Genomic DNA, 16,890 nt, shown 5'->3' with positions numbered 1-16,890 from the left:
CCTCTATACCCTATAGAGAGCTATTCTAAGGAGAAGTCGGTTAATAATTTATACTTAAATTTATACGTTAGATGAAGGTTTCTACTAGGGTATAGCATATATAAATAGTAGACTAAGGGAAAAGAAGAGTAAAAAGAAGAAGAGAGAATCTATTCTAAGCTCTACTAGTAGAGTAAATAATAAGCTCTATAATCCCTCTACTTATAGTTCCCGTAGGTACTACCCTAGAACCCCTCTAACTAAAGATAATCTAGGAAAGGACCCCTTTATCTATAATCTAACTAATACCCTCTAGGCTTATACTCCTTCTCTACCTTATATAGAGTCTCTACTAAGACCCTAGCCCTCTAGATTAGGAAGGCGTTAACATAGCTTAGATAACTACTCTATAACTACTCTAGCTAAACCCTCCTACTCCTAATAATAAGTAGATAACTATTTAGTAGTAAGGTAAGAGCTTAATACTATTTATCTATATAGTATACCTAGGCTAGGGCAGCATATAGAGCTCTATTATTAGTAATAATATTAATATACGGTTATCTAATAGTAGTAATAGGGCTAGATTAAATTATAAGTAATATTAGTATAGATTAAACCTAGGTTCTTTAGCGTTATTTATTTTCTATAATAAGTATTAGCTAACTATACTAGCCGGCTAAAAGATATATACTACTAGTTAAAAACCTTACCCGCTTTTTTTACCTTTATAGGTACTAAGAAAGGTATTATATAACGCTAACCTAAAAATAGTACTATTAGGAATAGTACTAGAACGCTATAGTAGAGTATATATATAATCTACCTTACCTACTACCCTATACTATATTTACTTTTCTATATATACCTTCTTCCCGTCCCCCTTCCTTTTATTACTCTTACTACATGCTACCTATCTACTTAGATAACGGTAGGAAGGCTAGTTCTTAGCCCCCCCCTTACCTAAAAAGAGCCTAGATAAACTATCTATCTATAATAACCCTATACTAATATTATACTAAGAATTATACTTTATTATACGAGATTCTTTAGCCTAGTATTCCTACTTACCTTATAAACGTACACGGTATCCCCTATAGATAGCTCCGTCTTAGATAGCCTATAGCTCTAGTAAGACGTAAAATAATTAATTAAACCACCATAGAGCTCAAATAAGCTTTATGTATATAGTTAGAAAAGTAGGAACAACCGTTACGTACGACCATAGCACGTAGAGAATTCGGAACCCCGTCCGCTCTTCCATAGACAAGCTACGTTGCGGGTGATTAGTAGTTGCGTGGGTGACCAGCAGCGAATCCCGCCTGTTGTACGTTTTTTGCCTTTTTCACCACCTCTTTTTGGTGGTGTATGTGGTCGTGGGTGGGTGCACGGTTACTTTTACTTACTTAAGGTGCGTGCGGTTTTAAGTACATACGTAGGTGGATGCGTGAATGAGTGGATAAATGAGGGCACGGGGTGTCACGCTCAGGTGGTGAATGGCAGCTCCCTGCGTGCAGATGTTGTGATGAACGACTACTCCTTTTTGGACTGCGCTGATTAGGAAAGGTGGAGGACTTCAAACTCTTACATTTACACCAAGGATGAAGGCACGAATGACTACACAGCCAAGGGCTACAGTTCACAAATCCATTCTCGCACGCCATCGAAATAGCGCTAGTGGAAATACGACTTGATTCCTCCCAGACTTTCACAGGGGTATACACGCAACAAGCAGCAAAAGAGTGAAATTCTCAAAGGCCTGCTCTCGTACTACCCGCAAAGCCCGTCTGCTTCAGCAGCTCGATGGCCTGCTCAACGGGATATCCAATAAATACGGGCCCAGTGAAGACCATGTGCACGCCATTTTGACCGTTCTGCTTGTCGATCTGAGGTTGGACAATGTTCGGCCCTGGGATAGTGCTTGGCTGAGCCTGTGGGGGAGGAGCCGTGTCTGGCTTCAGCGTGTTTTGTTCCGCCTCGGGCTCGACATTGGACTGGGGACGTGGGGGGAAAGGCATGCCTCCATTCAACTTGGTGTGGTCGAACGGGCACTTTCCTGACTTCTCAGGAGCAGATTGAGGAAGGTTGCTCGGGTTTTCCTTGACGGGTGACGCTGTGGCAGCTGTATCCGAAAGAACACTAGGAGCTTTGTTGTAAGCCGCAGGCACCGAGATGCCCCACGGGCGACTGGGCGACTCGCCAACACGAACGTCTTTCAGAGGACGGTCAAAGTGCGGCTTTCGCTCTTCTTCCTCGGGTAGAGGTACTTCCGGATCTGGCAAGGAGTCGTCGCCGGGTTCAGCGCAGTTACTGATCCCCTTGGCCCAGCTGGCCACTCTTCCGCTTGAGTCTGTCTCTTCAACCGCCACATCATTGGGTTCCTCCTTCAACATGGGCTGATGCTTCTCGCCAAGGCCTTGTATCATGTGGACCAGATTGCCGTACTTGGCGTCAAGCTGTCGTATGCTATCGGCGTTGCTCTGGAATCTCTTGATGCATACCTCGTGGCTGCGAGGCAGCTCGTGCTTGTGGTTCTCAAAGTATTTGGCAATCTCTTCCGGCGAGTGGTCGTCCATGAAGCGTATTGGGCAAACACCTGCAGAGCCCGACACTGACGGCTCAGGGGAGCGTGTGTCGAGTCCGCACATCTCGGCCCGGATAGGGTCGTTGAAGGAGGACCGTTTGGATCGCATGGCATGGGGCAGCGTTCTAGAATGAGAGCGACTGGGAGTCACGCTTGCTCGCCCACTCACGGACCGGCCCCGATAGCTGCCAGTGCCAAACGGACACGAGAGCTTTCCGGGTGTGCCCGGCGTGGTAAAGTCCCTTTCCAGACCTGCAGCAGATGCAGCCTGTCGAAGGCTTTCGAGCTTTGATAGTCTTTCAGAAGCGCGATCCTCCCTCGAAGTCCCGTTCCATATTTTGACACCATCGGCGTCTTTCAGCGCGGGGCTCTTCAAAGGCTTGGAGTACTTGAGCTGTTCGCGCGCACGCTCGCCTTGTCTAATCAAGTATGCACCAGTCCTTCGGTCACCGTCGTGGCTTTGGGAAAGAGCGTCGAGCCAGTCGGGAGGCCCATCCTGGCCGTGCCTTTCGACTTCGTCCAGGCTTTGGACAAAGACTTTGTGGTCCTGCTGTGCGACTTCTGGTGTAAAACGGCGCAAAAGGTCAAGGTACTGTGACGTGACGTCAGTCAAAGGGTGCTCTGTGCACATGACGATGGAGGGCAGGTGAGTTGATGATGACGTTGATCAGAAAGTGAAGAAAAGGTCGTCAGCGCTGCTGAGCAGCTGCAGGTCTAGAGCTAAGTTCTCTCATCATGTTGATGGGTGACGGTGTGGAGAGAGGGAGGAAAGAGCGGGTATGGCTACTGACCTGCTGCTGTGCCCAGGCAAGCTTGTTCTCCAACTCGCGATGCTGGTCGTACAGGATGCGATACTCGGATGACAGAGAGTCGAAGCCGACGGCGAGCTGGTCAACGAGCTGGCGGACAGCATGATCCCCGTTGATGGACATGGCGGAGCATATGGTGCTTGGCGCGCGGCACAGAGCCTTTATCCTGATGCCTGGACGGACGTGTGGATGGTAGAGAGTGGCTTTGTAAGCCGTCGGAACTCGAGAGTCAAGGGGGGCGATGTCGGACTGCGGTCGACGTTGGCGCAGGGTCAGCACCGCGCTCGTGTGGCTCACATTGGGGCAGCAATCCCGCTCTGGGGGGGTTTGCTCCAAGAGTCAGCAGAGCAGGAGCTAGGAGAAGGTGGAAGGATCTCGTGCTGGGAGAGCGTGAGGTCAGGTCGAGTGTCGGAGTCCAAGGTCGAGGGAAGTCAAGGGAGGGAGAAAAGTGAGCGTGGGCGCTTTGGCCACGAGTTGCCTCGCTACCTAGTGCTTCAACCACAGCCAGCCGGCCAATAGGCAAGGGCACGCGTCCCCAACGACTGACGGGTCGGGAGCCTCTGGCCTTGACGTACACCTACGTCTATACATACCATACACATGTCCTCCGTGCAGGTTTTGACGCTGTAACCTTTCCTTTTGCTGCTGCCTTTCTTCCTACGTAATTTCTCTGCGGCCCTTTTCCTACCGTCTTCGCCCTTCCTGGACTGCTCCAAACCGCTTTCCCCAGATTCTCGATTCTTCGCATCTGCAACCATGTCCTCCTCTCTCCACCTCTCACAATTCCGAAAATGGCTCCTCATGTCGCCTCCGATCCAATGGACCGTTCAACAACTCCGCGAGCTGCTCATTGGCGCCCTGCGCCAGGGCTCTATACCACAACACGTCGCATTTGTCATGGACGGCAACCGCAGGTACGCGCGGAGCCACCACATAGAAACCGTTGAAGGTCACAATCTTGGGTTTGAAGCTCTGGCACGGGTATGTTTGCATCTCCTGCTACCCGTGGCATGTTGCTGACGGCTGTCACCGGCAGATTCTAGAAGTTTGCTACAAGTCGGGTGTCAAGGTCGTCACCATCTACGCCTTTAGCATCGAAAACTTCAAACGCTCCAAGTACGAGGTCGACGCTTTGATGGACATGGCCAAGATCAAGCTGTCCCAGCTGGCTCAGCACGGAGAGCTATTGGACAGATATGGCGCAAGCGTTCGCGTCTTGGGAAATCGGAACCTGGTTAAGCCGGACGTCATTGAGGCCATGGACAGAGCTGCGAGTATGACCAAGGCGAACAAGCGGTCAGGCTTTTTCATCATCTTTTCTCTTTGCAATCACTGACGTCTTCCAGCGCCATTCTCAACGTCTGCTTCCCGTACACATCCCGCGACGAAATCACAGCAGCCATCCGTGACACTGTTGTCGACTACAGCAAACCTATACCACCTCCCATGCGCCGCCCATTTTCCGAAAATCACATCACGCGAAACATAAAGGCTCGCAATTTGGCCACAGTCACGGAAGAGGAGTCTTCGGAATCCAACAACTCGTCCAAGGACGTATCACCAGCGCCTCACCCAGACACGGGCAAGCCCGACGCACCCGCTTCCGATGCCGCTTCCACAAACTCCAACACTCTCATCTCCATTGACGGATCAAAAGACGCGGAGAAGGCACATGAAAACTATCCAGACCCAGAGTCGATAACTGAGAGGACGTTGACGGAGCACATGTTCACGGCCGGCAACCCCCCTTTGGATTTGCTTGTACGAACTTCTGGTGTGGAGAGACTGAGTGATTTCATGCTGTGGCAGTGCCACGAGGAAACCGAAATCGTATTCCTGGATTGCTTGTGGCCCGAGTTTGATCTTTGGCAATTTTTGCCCGTGTTGTTCGAGTGGCAGTGGCGGAAAAAGAAGACGCTCGAAGAGGAGAGGGGGCGGAACAGGTTGAAGTTCGCTTAGAATGTCGTCCTGGCCAGTCCCACGCGTTGATACCCATAGTCATTTTTCGTTTGTGAAGATATCATGGAACTGACTCAGTCTCTCAAAGCACGTGGAGTTTTGGTGAATGGCCGCAGAAGGATAGACAGTGCGAGAAAGATTCCATGTTCAAGCCTGTGCTCAAGATTAGAACAGAGTTGTCCTAGAAGACACATGGCCAGCCTTTTAGTGCAAAGGAAGCAATCATTTTTATTTTGTCTTGTTCTCCGCCATCCACAAGCGGACTGCTTTGGCGCTGTCATGTGCTGCTCGGAATACTGCCACCACGCGTTAGTCATCATTCATCGACGTGTTCGAATCCCAGCTTACATTGCCGCTCGCTCTCGTCCAAGCCCCGCAAAAAGTCGGCACCTTCTCCCAGCGCGCCGCGTGGGTTGTGTGCCTGATCAGCGATTACCTTGGCTCGCGCCTTGAAGCTCTCAGACAGAATCTCGCCCAGCTCCTCTTCCTCAAACAGTTCAAGCATTCGGGCCCCCAAAGTGAAGAAATGTGGTGCCAGTGCGCGGAGGTCGACAGTTCGTGGATCGGCCTTGAGCGCGTTCACAACGCGGGCCGAGAGAGCGGCAGGCAGATCGAGCGTGGCCATGCTGGTGCCTGCTGCCGGAGAGCTGAGAATTTCGGCAGTTAGGAGGGGCTATCCATGTTCAATTCGAGAGCATGCTTGCACAAGTCAAAGATTGCAATCCTACCTCACAGCCAACATCTCTCCTAGCCACAGAGGCAGCTCGACCTTGGTGCCCTGGTTCATCTGCAGCGCTCCGTCAGCATTTCACAAGCCAAACATCTGGTACTTGACTCTCACATCTTGCCCCGCGTTACCATCGAGATAACCTAGCCCCGGAACGGTGAGCTCAAACGTACACGGCACTTTCTGAGAAAGACATTATCAGCCTTCTGACGGCACTCTGGCTCAGGCCGTGGCGTACTTGGGCGTCGGTCAGAATGGCATCAATGTCGTAGTACGAATTTGAGGCCATTGTTTCTCTTTTTGGAAGGTTCGAGAAGATGGTAGTGGTGCAGACGAGTTGTAGTGGGTGGTTTGCCTCAGGACTTGTCCGGCCGGTGACGAAAAAGGAAATTCGCGAGCACGCGACGCGCCGCCAGATGCAAACGGTCAGGCCAGGCCAGGCCAGGCCAGCGCAACAAGCTCCCTTGTTGATGGGCGGCAATGGATGGTATTTCAAAGAACAGCCAACGGAAAGCTGACGGGCAGCCGAGATGACGCGTGACAGAGCTGCCTGGCTGGCTTACCACTGCGGCGCTTCCTGACAGGTGGGTGGGTGGGTGATTGCGTAGTAGTGACTGCCTGCAGGCGGGACGTGTACTGTAGATGACTCGACTCGACGGGGGAATAAAAGCGTGCGTGTATCGATGTGGTTGTTGTTATGAGGCCTCGACAGACGATAACGCGGCCGAGTTGATTGGTTGTCCCCGCCGTCTTCTTCTTGACGTCGTTGCCGCTTGATGGACCCCGACACGCCGAGCTTGTTCCATCCGTCATAGCTTCTCTGCCTGTGCCTCCATCCCATGCCACCAAACATCCTCTGACCTGCTTGTCCTTCATCCTCCTCTCCAAGTCAGCATTGCACTCCCGTCCCTCGCCGCCCTCTTGGACCAACCAGCCGACCGGACGCCTTCCAACGGGCCCCAACTATCCTAGACGTCCCGCCGCCCGTTTGGCTTTCCCGTGTCCCGGCCTCGTACCTCCCCAGAGCTTCATCGCCACGAACTACCGCGGAACCACGTTATACAAGGCCTGTTCGACACCGCACTCTGTACCCCCCCGGCTCGTGGACTATAAACACGACGACAGCTCCTGTTGCTCGCCTTGGCCATCCGCTGCTCCAGAGCTCCTCGATCCGAGCCCCCACGCGACACCTTCCGCACGCCTGCACCTGGAGTCGCCATCATGGCGGGCTTCGAGCGGATATCACAGCTTGTTGGCGCTGCCGAGGGCATCAATGGTGCCGACATGTCCCGCGCAACCTCGCCCGGTGGCGACTGGGAAGACAGCAATGGAGATGCCAACGGCAAGGAGAAACTGAGCCGCTGTCGTCCTCGAACCTTTCCGTACACAAAGTACCTCCCGTACGAGACCGAGACCGATGCCGAACGATTAGAGAACCTCAATACCTGCATCAAGCACCTCTATGTGGCGGTATCGGCTGGCGACTTTGCTCCCGGAGCGGTCCACTGGACCAGAGAAATTCGAGGGTGGCTGTCACTCAAGTTCGACCTGCCGCGTCCGATGCGCGTCAAGCTCATCAAGCTTTACTATGAACTTGCTTTGGCTCCGGGACTCGATGTTGTCGTTGCGGAAAGATTTGCCAGCATGTTCATGGTCTTGACCAAGTAAGTCTCACACGGCGCGGCCTTCGGTACGGCAGCGTTGCTAACATTCGATGAACAGGCGCAAGCACTATCTTCGCCCTGGCAAAGACCTGATCCTCGACTGGAGACCACTGTACAAAGAGCTCAAGTCAAACGTATTGCCCTCCGAGTCCGTGACGACCATGACGACAAATATTAGAAGGTCCATCCGCACAGTGACAAAGTTGTGCACGTTTGCGCAGTTATACTTTGACCCGGAGGAAATACCGGCCATGTTGGAGGAATTTCTGCCCTTTTTCAGCACATCATTCTCCGAAGGCGCATTCGTTGTAGTGGGACTGCTGAACTTGATGTTGCCTACAACCCCGGCTCCGGCAGACCGTCCTGACCTGCAACCACAACACTACCTCCCGACCTTCTTCCACTTGTGGTCCCTGGTAAACCGGTCCAAATTGTTCGACGTCAACTTCCTCGACATTTGCTCTCGCCTTGCCCGCGATTCCCTGCCCTCAGCCTCTATTCCCTTTTCCGAGTATGGACTTTTCACGCAAGAGCAATCGCAGCTTATTTTTTCTGCTGTACTCAGGCTTCTTGAAATTCCCGTGGGCCAGTCCACCTCTCCATACAGCTCGAGCGTCGATGTAGGCGCAGGCCTGGCGATTCTATTGGATCGTGATCAACGAAAGCACCCAATAGCTCATCATGTCGCTCGCTGGATTGTCATGTCTCTGTCCCCAGCATCCTTGGGCAAGCCTGACTCAATCCTAGCCCGCTTGGAGGGCTTGATTCAGGCCGTGGAAACCTTTTACCACCCGTCGAACTCAGGAAACTGGACGAGGACGTTGTCCCAGCTTGTGTATTACTTGGCGGATTTCTTCGTCATGCGCTGGAACCGGGAGAGGAGCGGAGAGATGGAGGTTCCGGAGGACAGGCGTCTCAACGATGCAATCAAGCGGAGGTTTGTCCTCTGCCTGAGGGACGTCATCTTCATGGGCATTTTCGCCAAGAGCGGAACCGCCATCAACTTCTCCTTGTCCACTCTCCAATGTCTGGCGTATCTAGAGCCTGACCTCATTCTTCCTGGAGCTCTTCAGCGAATCTACCCGGCAATGCAGGGACTGGTGGAGGTTCACCGTACTATTTCCTCGATCAGAGCGCTCCACATGCTTTCCAAGACAATGGCAAGGACCAAGGGATACCGCTGCCACATTACAACTCTGCTCGGACTCGCACTGCCCGGAATAGACGCCAACGACCTCGAAAAGACTTTGCACACTCTCAGCTATATTCAGTCTGTTTCCTACATCATTCCTTTCCACGACCTGTCAAAGGAAAACCCAAAGCCGGATCCAGATGCGGCCGCAAACCCCGACACGGCCATGGAGAATGGTATCGACAAACCTGGTTCTGGCTTGAGCACGCCACTGCCCCAAACCGAGAGTAGCCCGGACCTAGCCTTGCAGTGGATCGCCGCACAAGTAGATCGTCTTGAACGAGAAGGCGCTGGTGTGGAGTTTGATTATGAGCGTGAGCTTTCAGACGAAGAAGAGCAGGCAATCCTCAGGTCGTCGACCACTGGATTTGCCGAGTTCGTCATCACATTTTTGGGACGCGTGTTCACGCTCTTGGAAAATCTACCAGATGCCTCGCGGGTCAGAAGCGGCTCGCCTGAGGAGAACGTGGTGAACACCCTTCCTGCTGCGTTTACGCCTCTCCTTGCCTCTTTGTCTCCCGAGCTTTTCGACATTGCGCTTGACAAAATTGCAAACTTCGTCACCAACCATGTCATTCACCAAGCCCGGGACGCTATGGCCTTCATCTGTAATGGATTGGTCAAGATTAATCCCCAAAAGACACTTAGGCGCCTTTTGCCAGATCTCCTCAACGGAATCCGTACCGAGATTGGGGAGAACGGTGCTGGTTCATCAAGAACGACAGGCTCTGAAGTCCTGCCCAAAGACAGAGCTCTGGTCTGGAACATCAGTCTGTTGAGCATGTGCGTTGTACATGTCGGTGATGCAGTCCTGGAGTACAAGCAAGACCTGTTCGACATTGCAAAGTACATGCAAGACCATTGCCGCGGAATACCCACGGTACACGTGTCAAACTTTATCCACCACCTTCTCCTGAACCTGACTTGCATCTACACAGTCGACTACTCCATCTACCAGCCGGAGCATGTGTCTAAGGGTTTGACAACACAAGACTGGGGGCAGCTTCCGAATGCAAAGGACATCTCGGTGAAGTGGCATGTGCCGGACGCAGAATGCATTACCTTTGCCATCGAGCTTTTTGAGTCGCAAGCAAAGAGCGCCATGGGATCGCTCCAGGCCTTGACCAGCGACAGTCCTCCTGTGAAACGAGATGGAACAGGCAAGGAGTGGTCGGACGAAGTTTCACGCAACTTGGTGCTGCTTCGTCTTATTATTTCTGGCATATCCGTGCTGTTCGATTCCAAACATCACGAGCACACTGGAGGCAAGCAGACCAAAGATGACGATGACGACAGCATGGATGATGCCGATGAGGACGCAGACTTGGGCGAGAGCGAGGACGACGAGTCTAGACCGACATTCCAATACGATGTCGGCTATCCGTTTAGGAAAGACTTCAGCAATCCCCAGTACTGCCTGCTCCACGATCTTCGCCAAGAAGTCGGCATGACCCTGCACCGCATTCATCAATTCCTTGTTGAGAAGCAAGAAGACGATGTGCCCTGCTTCAACGCGCTGTACAATGCCTACCGGTCCTGGTTTATTGATGTCGGCATCGAAAGATCTGCACACGTCTTGGACAGAGTGACGCGTCTTCTGGCTGCGGATATCCATCCTTTCAAGGTCAGTGGCCTGCGCAAAGAGTACCCAAGGCCGATGTTGGTAAGACGAGCATATGTCTACCATCTTCAACGGCTGCGTCACAATGCTGCCCCAAGAGAACGCACCGAGTTGGAGGAACAGCTATTGCTAGACCTATCTCAGTCGAGCGTGTCCATTTATACCGAAATTCGCCGCACAGCTCAGACGGCGAATGAATCAGCAGTGAAATGTATCATTGGCTCCAGGCCTCTGGTCATTCCTCCTCTGCTTGAAGCTTTCGAGAAAGCTGTCAAGACCAGTGACTTTCCTCGCATTAAGGGCGCCATGTTCTCCTTGCTCTTCGGCAGCTTGGCCAAGACAATTTCCAGGAACTGGAAGTTCACTCCTCAGCTGATCAAAACCTTTATCCAAGTCACCGACGCCGACAAGCCTTCGGTTCAAAAACTTGTCTCAAATGCAACTTTCCAGATTATGGACATGGGCAAACCTGTCGAGCGTCTTGTTATCCTTGACCATGGGATTGTCGACGCTGTGATGGAGTACATGGACAAGAAAGAGATTGAAGAATGCAAGTCGAAGATCTCAAAGAAGGAGAGCTCTGTCCAGACGAAGCGGGCCAAGGTTGAAGCAAGAAAGGCCGAATTGTCCGCCCAGCTTGTCGAATCAACCCGCCAGGCACACTGGAAGAAGGCAATCCGGACCGCCACCGTTGTCATTCACCTCGGAATGCGTTTCGACAACATTGCTTCCGAAGCCATGATTGATCTCGCAGCCAACGGAACAATCGACCCCCACCCAACCCTGCGCAGTCTCTACCAGAGTGCCTTGCTCGGGTTCTTCCAGCTTATCCAAACACGAAGCCTGGCCCATCATAGCTTCGAGAAGTACATTCTCGGGGAGGAGAGCATTCCTGAAAAGATCCAGGTGCTTACTCGAGCCGACGATCCAGATTGGACCGATGAATATCTTGAGAGCTTCGGGAAGCCTGAAGCCAAGTATTATGTCGATTTTGACTATCCTGGATGGCTGGTGTGGAACAAGACTATGCCTGCCTTTCTGACGGACACCAAAGGCTTGGACTATGATGAGGTCGAGGCCAAGGTGCGCACGCAGATTGGCGACATTCTGAACCGCGAGTGGTTCTCGACCTACTTCGGTTATCTCAAGCAAGAGCCCAGAGACTCTGGTCAAGACCGCTTCCGCATGACGAGTGCGATGATTCTCACGCACTGCTTCGATTTGGTTTTTGCTGGCCTGACGAAGACCACCTTCGAAGACATCAAAGAGCTCACCTTGTCCGTCTATGGTGATGGAAGCGACAAGCACCAGCACAGAGCGACGGCGGAGATCATGGGAGCGCTGCTTTCGTGCGCACCCGATCTCCCCAAGGAGACTCGAGAATTGGTCTGGGAGTTTGCGTTCCCACGCGTCCGCGACATCTTCATGGATGGCCTAACCCCGGAAAACTCGTCTTATTGGACCACTTTCCTGCACATCGCCCTCCAAGGCAAAGATCCAAGAAGGAATTGGCCTCTGATTGACTCGCTGGCGGCATTCAGGCTTGACATGTCCTCCAGCCAAGCTTTCAAGGAGAGCTCCAAGATCAATTTGCTGCAGCAGGCTGTCATTGACTGTGGCTGGCACTTTCAGCTAGAAAAGCCCATTCTTGAGAACTTCCTCGAGCATGTCGACCACCCGTACAAGGCTGTGCGAGAGGCTATCGGGCAAACTATTGCCAGCATCTACAGAACCCGCTATCACGAGTCCTATTCCAACGTTAAAAAGTTTGTGGAAGATCAGAAGGGCGCTTCTTCCATTGGAGTCAGACCTTACCAGCCAAGTGAAGATTACCGAAAAGCCGTCGTAGGTGTTTTTGAGCGGCTAGAGAAGTGGCGCAAAGAACGCCCTGCAGGCGAGCAGCAGCCAACCTCGTACACTCAGGCCGGCAAGACGGTGCTGCTCTGGCTCGACTCCACTCTTGCTTCCTTTGAATGCACCCAGCTCGTCGAGTTCTTCCCAAACACGTTCATGGAGCAACTTCTCCACATGATGGACGTCAAGGAAGACCCTGAGCTGCAATCCCTTGCCTACCACGTTTTCAGGCACCTGCCAAACGTCCCACACCGTGCTGGCGAAGATGCCGACTTCATCAACGCAATGATTCGTATTGGTCTCAACGCTACCTCATGGCACCAACGTCTTCGTATCCTGATCAACATTCAAGTCATCTACTTCCGCCGCCTATTCCTTATGACCGAGGACCAGCAACAAGCTCTTTTTGACTGCGTCTCCACCATGCTTGGTGACCAGCAGCTTGAAGTGCGTCTCGGCGCTCAAAGCACCCTGTCCGGAATGATTCGTTGTTCTCCAGTCGGCTTCCGCGACACGCAGGTTGAGGCTTTGCGCACGCGCTTCACCGACATGCTGCGCAAGAACCCTCTGCCCAAGCGCCGTGCCCCAGGCACACCGACGCCGGAGCAAAACAAGCTGATTCTGGTTCGGCATGCGGCTGTGTTGGGTCTCGGCGCGCTCATCTCGGCTTTCCCATACACCAGCCCGCCGCCTTCGTGGTTGCCTGAAGTGCTGGCTACGTTGGCTCTCAGAGCGGCTGGAGATCCGGGGACTGTTGGCAAGAGTGTCAAATCGATTCTGGCAGACTTCAAGAAGACGCGGCAAGACACGTGGCACGTTGATGTCAAGGTATGTCATTTCTAGCTGGCTCCCGTTATTTCTGAGGGATGACTGACGTTTCCATGTAGGCATTTGAGCCTGAGCAGCTTGAAGATTTGGAGGGCGTGCTCTGGAAGAGCTATTTCGCGTAAAAGCTTTCTCCAGCGTTGGAGCGCACTCTTTTCGAGACTAGACAAGATGGATTGCGATAGAAGACTCTAGGTACAGGGATTGAATCGAGGTACAAAGGAAAGAGGAACAGGGAAATCTTGACTCTGGTGAATACAGAGGACGCGAGCAGCAGACAAGAGATGGTGCGGTATTTGCAGAGACGGCTTCAACGGAAAATATTCTTAATTTCTCATTCGGAGGAAAGTTATGGCAGGACGGCAGGCAGGCAAGGGCGGTGCGGAACTGGTGGGATGGTTGGGCATTGCATGGACGGCGATGGATAGGTGTGTTGAACTTTTTGCATAGACCTCTTTTGTCCTGTTGCTCTATCGTTCCTTGTCCGAACTGCCTGGGCTCGACCGCTATTTTCGGGTTGTGTATGGTTACGTAGGTGGATCAAGTCAATTGAAAGTTGTTGCTCTGGGAGGAGGGCCTTGAGGTGTAGCAGATAAGTGACAGTGAAGCTCCAAACTGCGGACCTCGTTGTTGCGACGTACATTTGACCCTGTCCAACAGGACGAATCAAGCACAGCCCGGCGTATTATCCCACAACAGCTTCTCTACCCAGGCGAAAGGAATCTCTACCCCGCTCGCTGCACTCATCACCCCACCACGCCAGGTCGACCGTGGCGAACCACGACGCCCGACTTGCAGGCAGGCAGCCTCTCGCCGTGTCCGGAAAAATCGACGCTGCTTTCACCGCGAGTGTGCAGGGGATTCGGCTTTAGGATCAACGAAAGGAAGCAAGCGACGTGGGGTCAAATGACTAGACTGAGCAGCACGAATGCGTGTCAGACTTCAACCATACGGATGGTTCTTCCTGGCATGCGCAAAGGTGGAGACGGGAGTCGCTGAAAGGATCGTCTTGGTGGAAGATTCCCCGTGGCGTGGGGTTTGCATCACTAGGTTTGTGACCTGCGGCAAGGAGCATGCAGCAAAGGTATATGGGAGATGAGGAACGGGCGCCGAGTCCCTCAAGCTTCCATTGTGGCGAAGACAAGTTTTCAAGATGAAGTTTCGCGATGGTAAGGAGGCTGTCATGATGTTTCTATATGTTTGACACGCTTTCTAACTGTGACAGGCATGTGGCTGACTGCCACCGACAAACGCGTCGAATACGCCGAAGATGTCTATGGAATCACTCCCCACGAGAATAATGCTCTGAAGCTGCTCTGTCCGACAAGAAAAGTCTTTTCTCGCGGAGACACGTTAAACCTGGGCACGCTCAGCATCGACCTCGAGGCACAATTCGACGGCGTCATCTCGATCGAGGTAACACATTTCTCTGGAGCGCGACGACGCGGACCCGACTTCGAACTGTATCCTGAAGGTCGACCTGAAGTGTCGCCGTCCGTTTCTAAAGGCCAGAATGGAACAACACTATCTTCTGGTTCTCTCTCGGCGACTGTTGGACCCGATCAGCACGCCTTCTCCATCCGCTTCCACGCCACGGATGATGCGAAGGAGTTGACAGCGCTCCTCAATCGTAGTGTTGGTCTCGCTTATAGCCCTCCGACTACAAGCCCCAAGCAGGTTGAGGACATGCGCAACATTGAGCACTACATTTTCACGCAACACGAATTGGGCGTTGGCGAGTCGATCCACGGCCTAGGTGAGCGCTTTGGCGCCTTCAACAAAGTCGGGCAAAGCATCGAGCTCTGGAACGAGGACGGGGGCACCTCTAGCGATCAAGCGTACAAAAACATCCCCTTTTACCTGAGCTCCCGCAGCTACGGTGTCTTTATTGACACGCCGGACCGCGTCTCGCTCGAGATTGGAAGCGAGAGGTGCAGCCGTGTCCAAAAGTCTGTTGAAGGCCAGCGCCTCAAATGGTACATCATCTACGGCCCTTCCGGACCCAAGGAGGTGTTGACCAAGTACGCAATCCTAACGGGACGCGCTGGAAAGCTTCCTGCGTGGAGTTTCGGCTTATGGTTGACAACCTCCTTTACGACCGACTACGACGAGGCAACCGTGACACACTTCCTGGAGGGCATGAAGGCGCGCAAAGCGCCGGTCGAGGTGTTCCACTTCGACTGCTTTTGGATGCGCGCCTTCCATTGGTGCGACTTTGTCTTTTCGTCAGAGCACTTCCCTGACCCCAAGGGCCAAATTTCTCGGATCAAGGAGAGCGGCTTAGCGACAAAGGTGTGCGCGTGGATCAATCCGTACCTCGGCCAGGCTTCTCCAGTCTTCCAGGAAGCTGCAGAGAAAGGCTACCTAGTGAAAAGGCTCAATGGTGACGTCTGGCAGTGGGATCTCTGGCAGACGGGAATGGGACTCGTCGACATTACGAACCCGGATGCCCGTGCCTGGTATGCCGATTGCTTGAGGAAGCTGTTTGACATTGGTGTCGACTCTTTGAAGACGGACTTTGGCGAAAGGATTCCGTCTACTGACGTCAAGTGGTGGGATGAGAGCGTCGACCCGAGCCGGATGCACAATTATTACGCTTTTTGGTACAACAAGCTAGTGTATGAGGTGTTGCAGGAACGATTTGGTGATGACCAAGCTGTCTTGTTTGCGCGAGCTGCGACAGCAGGGACGCAGCGATTTCCTCTGGTAAGCTGCATTTACTTCTCGTCCTCCCCCTCAAACCCGGAGCTGATCACGCCGCACAGTGCTGGGGCGGTGACTGCGAGTCGACGCCAGCCGCCATGGGCGAGTCGATCCGCGGCGGCCTCTCAATCGGCCTCTCGGGCTTCACATATTGGTCCTGCGACATTGGCGGCTTCGAAGGCAACCCGCCGCCCTGGATCTACAAGCGCTGGGTCGCCTTTGGCCTCTTCTGCAGCCACTCTCGGCTGCACGGCTCCAACTCGTACCGCGTGCCCTGGCTGATTGACGAAGCCAACGCGGAGTCGACCGACTCCGAGCAGAGCTGCACTGCGGTGGTGAGCAAATTTGTCAAGCTCAAGAGACGCCTGATGCCGTACTTGATGGCGCAGTCGGAAAAAAGCAGAAAGATGGGTTGGCCGCTCAGCTTGAGGGCGACTGCGCTCGAGTTCCCTGAAGATCCTACTGCGTGGTATCTTGATCGTCAGTTTTTTGTTGGTGATAGCCTGCTTGTCGCGCCAGTCTTTACTGAACAGGGTGACGTCGAGTTTTACTTGCCGCGGGGCAAGTGGCTTAACTGGTGGACTGGCCAAGTCGAGACTGGTCCCAAGTGGATGGAGGAGAGGCATGACTTTGCAACGCTTCCTCTCTACGTGCGCGAAGGGACTATTATGCCTTTAGGTAAAGAAGATGTCGAAGGCGATAGCTTCGAGTACGACTGGTGGAGCAGCCTGGAGGTCAGAACCTTTGAGGCTCAGCAAGGCCCCAGAAGGGAGTTTGTGGACGAGAAGGGGACCAAGGTCAGTGATGACTGGCTTCAAACTGGTCGTGATGGTGAGTGGTGTATCTATGAGCGCCGACCTGCGTGATTCTTCTGAGGAAGCAAACTGCTGGAACTGCAAAATGCACCACCTCCTTTGCGCTGCCAAATCAAAGACTCGTGTGATCCCATTCAAAGACCTTAATTCGCTTGGAA

The 16,890-nt window shown here is 52.9% G+C and overlaps 5 protein-coding genes across 5 annotated transcripts; 3 read left to right on the top strand and 2 right to left on the bottom strand.

Moving 5' to 3' along the window:
• Positions 1-1,730: 1,730 nt before the first annotated feature.
• Positions 1,731-3,495, bottom strand: IWZ02DRAFT_489702 (uncharacterized protein; the record flags this gene model as incomplete). The annotated part of the gene is made up of 2 exons (XM_066769600.1): positions 1,731-3,155; positions 3,355-3,495. The coding sequence occupies 2 exons, from the start codon at positions 3,493-3,495 to the stop codon at positions 1,731-1,733; spliced, it is 1,566 nt and encodes a 521-aa protein (XP_066623888.1).
• Positions 3,496-3,867: 372 nt separating this feature from the next.
• On the top strand, positions 3,868-5,489 carry IWZ02DRAFT_233319 (Decaprenyl diphosphate synthase-like protein). The gene is made up of 3 exons (XM_066762979.1): positions 3,868-4,353; positions 4,409-4,668; positions 4,719-5,489. The coding sequence occupies exons 1-3, from the start codon at positions 4,129-4,131 to the stop codon at positions 5,329-5,331; spliced, it is 1,098 nt and encodes a 365-aa protein (XP_066623887.1). The 5' UTR covers positions 3,868-4,128; the 3' UTR covers positions 5,332-5,489.
• Positions 5,446-6,825, bottom strand: IWZ02DRAFT_233790 (DNA replication complex GINS protein PSF3). Its single transcript, XM_066762980.1, has 5 exons — positions 6,297-6,825; positions 6,173-6,241; positions 6,060-6,118; positions 5,680-5,978; positions 5,446-5,627 (listed from the first exon to the last, which is right to left on the bottom strand). The coding sequence occupies exons 1-5, from the start codon at positions 6,345-6,347 to the stop codon at positions 5,560-5,562; spliced, it is 546 nt and encodes a 181-aa protein (XP_066623886.1). The 5' UTR covers positions 6,348-6,825; the 3' UTR covers positions 5,446-5,559.
• A 454-nt stretch (positions 6,826-7,279) lies between these two features.
• IWZ02DRAFT_375667 (uncharacterized protein) lies at positions 7,280-13,339 on the top strand (the record flags this gene model as incomplete). Its single annotated transcript, XM_066764838.1, has 3 exons — positions 7,280-7,722; positions 7,781-13,217; positions 13,277-13,339. The coding sequence occupies 3 exons, from the start codon at positions 7,280-7,282 to the stop codon at positions 13,337-13,339; spliced, it is 5,943 nt and encodes a 1,980-aa protein (XP_066623885.1).
• Positions 13,340-14,367: 1,028 nt separating this feature from the next.
• On the top strand, positions 14,368-16,783 carry IWZ02DRAFT_432252 (glycoside hydrolase family 31 protein; the record flags this gene model as incomplete). The annotated part of the gene is made up of 3 exons (XM_066766205.1): positions 14,368-14,383; positions 14,440-15,920; positions 15,980-16,783. 3 exons carry the CDS (start codon positions 14,368-14,370, stop codon positions 16,781-16,783), a joined length of 2,301 nt encoding a protein of 766 aa, XP_066623884.1.
• Between the last annotated feature and the right edge of the window lie 107 nt (positions 16,784-16,890).

Source organism: Phyllosticta citriasiana (assembly GCF_038021145.1).
Source record: "Phyllosticta citriasiana strain CBS 120426 chromosome Unknown IWZ02scaffold_5, whole genome shotgun sequence".
In the NCBI taxonomy this organism is placed as follows: domain Eukaryota; kingdom Fungi; phylum Ascomycota; class Dothideomycetes; order Botryosphaeriales; family Phyllostictaceae; genus Phyllosticta; species Phyllosticta citriasiana.
The sequence above is the reverse complement of the archived record's forward strand: the minus strand, read 5'-3'. Positions and strand labels throughout refer to the sequence as shown.

What these genes read in the sequence shown, in the direction of transcription:
- IWZ02DRAFT_233319 (XM_066762979.1), top strand. Translation starts at nt 4,129, where the DNA reads ATGTCCTCCTCTCTCCACCTCTCACAATTCCGAAAATGGCTCCTCATG. An exon ending in GGTTTGAAGCTCTGGCACGG is followed by an intron (nt 4,354 to 4,408) that starts GTATGTTTGCAT and finishes TGTCACCGGCAG; the next exon opens with ATTCTAGAAGTTTGCTACAA. An exon ending in ATGACCAAGGCGAACAAGCG is followed by an intron (nt 4,669 to 4,718) that starts GTCAGGCTTTTT and finishes GACGTCTTCCAG; the next exon opens with CGCCATTCTCAACGTCTGCT.
- IWZ02DRAFT_233790 (XM_066762980.1), bottom strand. Translation starts at nt 6,347, where the DNA reads ATGGCCTCAAATTCGTACTACGACATTGATGCCATTCTGACCGACGCC. An exon ending in ATGGTAACGCGGGGCAAGAT is followed by an intron (nt 6,119 to 6,172) that starts GTGAGAGTCAAG and finishes GGAGCGCTGCAG; the next exon opens with ATGAACCAGGGCACCAAGGT. An exon ending in GGAGAGATGTTGGCTGTGAG is followed by an intron (nt 5,979 to 6,059) that starts GTAGGATTGCAA and finishes CGAAATTCTCAG; the next exon opens with CTCTCCGGCAGCAGGCACCA.